This window comes from Dermacentor andersoni, chromosome 4, assembly GCF_023375885.2.
Source record: "Dermacentor andersoni chromosome 4, qqDerAnde1_hic_scaffold, whole genome shotgun sequence".
Taxonomy (NCBI): domain Eukaryota; kingdom Metazoa; phylum Arthropoda; class Arachnida; order Ixodida; family Ixodidae; genus Dermacentor; species Dermacentor andersoni.
This window is the reverse complement of record NC_092817.1, coordinates 164,375,160-164,380,951: the sequence shown is the minus strand read 5'-3', so window position 1 is coordinate 164,380,951 and position 5,792 is coordinate 164,375,160. Positions and strand designations below refer to the sequence as shown.

At 41.6% G+C, this 5,792-nt stretch overlaps 1 protein-coding gene across 1 annotated transcript; it reads left to right on the top strand.

Annotated features, from left to right (window-relative positions):
- Positions 1-265: 265 nt before the first annotated feature.
- LOC126520414 (uncharacterized) lies at positions 266-5,531 on the top strand. The gene is made up of 5 exons (XM_050169334.3): positions 266-349; positions 953-1,015; positions 1,150-1,209; positions 2,268-2,321; positions 4,643-5,531. Exons 1-5 carry the CDS (start codon positions 302-304, stop codon positions 4,724-4,726), a joined length of 309 nt encoding a protein of 102 aa, XP_050025291.2. The 5' UTR covers positions 266-301; the 3' UTR covers positions 4,727-5,531.
- The last annotated feature ends 261 nt before the right edge of the window (positions 5,532-5,792 follow it).

The window sequence follows — 5,792 nt, the reverse complement described above, 5'->3', positions numbered from 1 at the left end:
TGAGAGTCTGAACTTGAAATGAATTTGAACCGACTCTACTGCCATCAGTTTCCCATGAAAGCAGTATAAGTAAATCTGGCCATGTGTTCAAGACCTACTAGATAAAAGTTATTCTACAAAGAGGTGAATAGTAAAGAAACGCCAGTATCGTCACCTGTTTTTCCTGCACTCTGCCTCTATGTTTACAAATGTACAGCTTACCTATACTCAATAACGTGCCTGATGAGTTAGACTAATAGTGTTGTAATAATATTTTCAGAGAGCAAGATCAGTTATGCCCGGTGTTTGGACGTGGCAGTAGATGCAGAAGCTCCTGCACAATCACGGAGCTCTGGTGTTGAAGCAAAAGGCAAGCTACATATGTGGTTCATTTTCCAAGTTTAGTTTTTGTTGTCTTCATTTCACTATACTATCATACCAATTTTATTTTTTACTTCACCAGAAAAAAACGAGGCACCTGCATTTAATCTATACAGTTAAATTTTGACCGTTAGATATATTGGAAAAAGTGATTCATGTGTTCAGTCCTGGGATTAAACATTGCAAACATTTCACATAAAATTATAATTGTGCATTGCAGCTGTTCATGTCTGGGATATAGCCACTTGAAATACATGTCAGACCAGTCATCTTAGAGAATTTATATGCGGTTAGCTGCTGTAAGTTCTCTATACAGGACTCAAGGTACTTTGTGGCAGGGCCAGTGTAGTAGCAAGCAATTTCTGTTCTTTCTCTATTTTATAATTAAGAACTCGGGGCCCCATAATTATGTTGTAGTGTTCTATACGCTAAGGTCTACAACATGTCCAGAATTGGATCTTGCTTTCCCTTTGACAACCAAAAAACAATCAATTTGTCATGTCATTTGCTAGGTTATACATTTACATATCTATGTGCTTGATATCATGTTGAAGGTAGCAGAAACATTGTTGTTGGAACATTATCATTGCAGACTTGGGCTTGCACTCCCGCAGCAGGCCACATTGTGAAGCCGACAAGTTGTCGCACCACATGGGTGAGAAAACATTTAGTGCACATATGCAGTTTTAAATTAGCTAGCACACTCAGATAAATCTTACTTTTATGGCTGTATGGGTGCTAGTATACATTGCCCACATTGTAATAACTTATTGTTTGTATGGTCTTCAGGAACCACTGCAGCTGCGGCTTCAGCTGCCTCTGTCCAGGAATGTGGGTCACAGCAGCTTGGTAAGAGATTTCCTATATGCCACTGTTGCGTAGTTCTTTTTATGGACCACTGGTCATTTGCTTTTAGAGAGCTTCCATCAGGAGCCGCTTGCACAGAGATGTTTATCGGCATTTATATTGATTGAGTTGTAATAAGGTACTTCAGGACTGTAAATTGGGGCCGCAATGTGTCCAGCAGTGTACAAGGAATGTGTGCAGTTGAAAATTCAACACGATACCCACGGTGGTGGCTTATTGGCTATAGCATTGTGCTACTGAGCATGTGCTTGCAAGTTTGATTCCTGGCCATGGCATCTTCATTTCGAAGGGGGCGAAACGCGAGCACACTCATTTATTTAGATTTAGGTGCGGCCAAATTATTCCAGAGTCCTCCACTATGGCATCTCTCACAGCCGCAGTGTTGCTTTGGGACGTTGAACCCCATGAATCAATCCATCGAAAGAAAGTCATGTTAAATGCTCAACTGTGTGCTTGTGCCAGGGGTTGTCGGATACAGTGTCGTGCCACCTCGGGCCAGAAGTACCACATTACCGATAAACAAATTTTCCTGTTGGTAAATGGCTCGCAAGGGGCACCAGGTTTAGACATTGTAAACAAATGTGGTCTCGTTATGGTTGTGTCTGGAAAATAGTACATAGGCTGAAAGAGCTGAAAATTCAAGCAAAATTATGCGATACACCAAATTAGCAGAGACAGCACAGCTCTTGTTTAATAGGGTTCGTCCGCAGTGCACAAGTTGGCAGAACACCGTGGGTTTCATTTGAAATACAGCCAAGGAAATCTGAAAATATTCCGTGCAGAAAGAAGAAAAGAAAAAGGTAGTGGAGCTCATGACATAAACACACCATGGGCACTTGGCTCCAGTATGGGACAAGGCTGGGCAAGAATGTTGTGAATGCTGTTCAGAGCAATCTCTCTCATTGCCTTAGAGAGGGTTACTTGTTTGAAGTCCAGAACAAGTTAATCAGCCATATCATTGCAAGGTGCTGCACTGACATGTTTACTTTGAAATATATGAAATTAATGTACAAACACTTACTGGTGTGTTATCATTGCAGAACCTAGCGACAGGCCATCTGGTGCTGGTGACGCGGAAGCTTCTCAGCCCTCGGGTAAGATAGTACTTCATGTACAGGGCCAGTTTTTTCATGTTTGCCATCCTCATATATGGCTGTTGTTCAGTCTTAATATTCCTTGAAAGTAAAAAATTGTCCTCCACCTTACGCAGCACAAGGCTACAAATTTCTCTGTAGCTTCATGCTACTGTTGAGTGCATGACATTTTTTTCACTTTCATGAAGCCTCCTATAGTTCACGAATTTTGCAGAACTTCCTTGCGATAAGATTGCATGTTCATTATCTTCAGCACCCAGTACTGCACCTGCAGCCTTTAAAAGCCCCATAGGATTTATGTCAGACCAGCTTGTAAATATTTCTGTGACACCATTGCTTAGTCGTCATGAACGGATTGTGAGACACTTGATACTGCTAACCAATATTTTATGTGTGCTCTCGCTAATGCTTATCTAGCCACTTTCACCAATACTCATCTACATACTGTAGCACTTTTCACGAGCACTTGCTCACACGCATCTGTGTAGAAAGCTTTCAGATAAACACACCCTTATCCAGAAGTGCCTTGACTATTTCTAAGCCAACCTTCTTTTTTTCAGGAAACCATCACTATTTCTCGATTTTTGTATGCCTGACCTTTATGAATAGCTTTCTATATTGCAATACAGTAAAACCTTGTTAAACCGTACCCCCTTAAACATTAGTTTCGTTTTAAAAGTAGTAAAGTCAAATCCCTGGCTCAGCGGCCATTGAGCATAATGTGTTTTGTATCCGCATAAACCGTACCAGCGTATTGCATACGTATCGGTTAACACGTATTGTTTCCACTTTTCTTTGCGCAAACATGGTGGTACGTTGTCTCCATCGGGCGGCCCAGCAGAACAACAAGCCTCAGAGATAAAAATGGCCTTCAAGCGCCCTGTGCGTTTGTGCACAAGGCACAAACGTTTGTGCGAGGTAGCACTGTAGAAGTCACAGGGCGCCTTTTTCATTGCAGGGTGCTGTTCTTGTTGCGACCATTACGTTCATGAGGTTGATGTGAAGCATAGCTTCTACCACTGTCGGTCCTGAATCGCCCGTGCTGTTGCTTTCCGTGTCGTCCTCATCACTGTCGTTAAGAGGCACTTTGGCAACACCAGAGGCAACAATGGCAAAAAGTCAGAACCCCGTAGCCGACATCTTTTTGCTGTCGCAGTTGCTGTTGCTGAGCAACTTCTTCGCATCCCAAATGCCACACACCGTAGTCAAGGGTAGATCCCCGTTGCGTGCCAGCACCGACTTCATGCCACGTTCAATAGTAGAACAATGTACACTTTTTTTTCTATGCTGAGCACCTTGGTGTTTTTATTCGAGCTGTGGCATGACGCGAGTCCTAGCTTGCATGATGCCGCAACCACAGCCACAATGCTCTCTGGCACGACCCCGAATCGATGTTGATGTAGCTTCACATGCAAATGGATAGGGCACATTGGAGGCCATTCTGATCTCTCTGAGGCTTGTTCTGCCAGGTCGCCCAGTGGGAATGATGCACTGCTGTGATTGCGCCACGAAAAGTGTGAGCACTACGTGCAAACGGATACGTACGCAATAAGCTGGTACGGTTTATGCGGATACCAAATGCATTATGTTCAATGGCTGCTGAGTCGGGGATTTGACTTTGCTACTTTTAATATGAAACTGTTTAAGCGGGTATGGTTTAACAAGGTTTTACTGTATCATCAGTTCACTTGATATTTTCTGTTGTCTGTCAATATTTTTAAGTTGTAGATAAACATTCCTGCAGAAACTGTCTATTTGAAGCTTGAGGTTTCTTGGAATAGAGGTTGCATACTACACATTATTTCTGGCATTATTTCTGTGAGGACAGGAAACCAGAGAAGTGCCAGTGACAAAGCATGTTGGAGCCACTATCAAGCTGGTGAGACCACCAGAGATGGTGAGGCCACCAGCTTTTCACGCCTAATTGTTTATTTGAGCTGAGGAAACATCGAAATACACAATGATTTTGGCATTGAAAAAGCTGGCGGTTGTCAATACAGCCGTCTAATTCCGCACTACAATCTCTAAGACCCCAAGCAACCAGATTTGCAATACATTTTTGTAAACTGCAGCCACAAAAATTTTTTTTTGGAAGCTGGTGCCTCTAGTAGCATAGCATTCACCCAAAAATGACAAAATGACTGCCACGCATTTCTGGTGCACTGTGAATTAAAGAAAATCCTTGGACAAGTGAGGCTCATAACATTTGTTACAACTTAGCTGATGCATTGCTTGGATAATTAGTGGAAATGTGTGCTAGCAGTTATTTAAAGAGAACTAATCAATCATAATTTGTCAAGAAACCTGAATCTTTTTTCCAGTTTCTCAAGATGCACAAAACAGCATTGAGCAAGTGGTGCCAGATGAGCTCGGTAGGAAACCTTTTCTTAAACATGCTCTTTTGATACATATATATTTTCATGCAAGTATTTTTTTCACGGTACTCGTGATATTCTGTGATCATAAATATTGTGGCATTTTAACCAAATGTCATAATGCGTCTCTTAGGTGCCATTTCCGTCACACGAAGTGCACAAACTCACTGCGTTGGGATGGCGATATTGGTTCCTCCCAACAAGTTTTCTCAGAAGCACTAATTGCAGGCCACCTGTCATGTCATATACATGGATAATTTAAGTTTATTCCCCGACACATGATAGCTTGTAGTACATTCTCTGTATAGAGGGTGCCTTGTAATGTGTCAAAGCCATCATTTATTGATGATGCATGCATTCTTTATTTGAATTTTTTTTTTTGCACACATGTGCACTATATTTTACAGGTGCCTTTTGTGTAGCAGAGCACCATATAGAGTTAGCATCTATTCCATAATGAGCCATTAGAAAGCAGCCTGGTTATTAGTTGTTTTGTTAGTTAAAGTAGTGCTGTAGAATGAATTGCCACACATCAGCAGTACTTTGCAGCTACTAAAAAATTATTCAGAGTACTTATTTATCATTGTCCACAGCTAGAATCATTGCAAAATTATGAACATAGTACCTGAGCTCTAGTAGTCTGTTACAGCTGTTATACATCGAGACAACATTTAGCTTTACTGCAGTGTGCTCTCAAACTGATGCAACACTGCAAGGTTTTACATATAGGCAGTGCAGGTGAAAGTCTTGAGCAAAGCAACACCAATGAGTGCACAGCACAAAATCAACAGCATGTTGAGAACTGCACCAAGAATTGCTTCAGCATAAGACTGAGGATTGCACACTTTCACTGCATTTAATAGTTCGAGAGCTATCGTTGTGAGGATTTATAATTTTGTCAAAACTGTAGTAATTTCTTTTAAAATTTCTGCCAGTGTGACTGTTTGGTTACTGCCTGTCCTTTAATGTCGTCTGTGTCTAATTCTTACCCCTATTAAATGCTTGTTATATACTAGAACCCTGGACCTCACGGGAGTTGGAGGAAGCACTCCTCGATGGTCATTCAGAGGCCTTACAGACTGTGATTGGCAGTGAA

Bases quoted from the DNA above. Each gene is read 5' to 3' on its own strand.
- LOC126520414 (XM_050169334.3), top strand. From the start codon at position 302: ATGCAGAAGCTCCTGCACAATCACGGAGCTCTGGTGTTGAAGCAAAAG. The intron at 350-952 runs GCAAGCTACATA...TTATCATTGCAG, and splicing joins CTCTGGTGTTGAAGCAAAAG to ACTTGGGCTTGCACTCCCGC. The intron at 1,210-2,267 runs GTAAGAGATTTC...TTATCATTGCAG, and splicing joins ATGTGGGTCACAGCAGCTTG to AACCTAGCGACAGGCCATCT.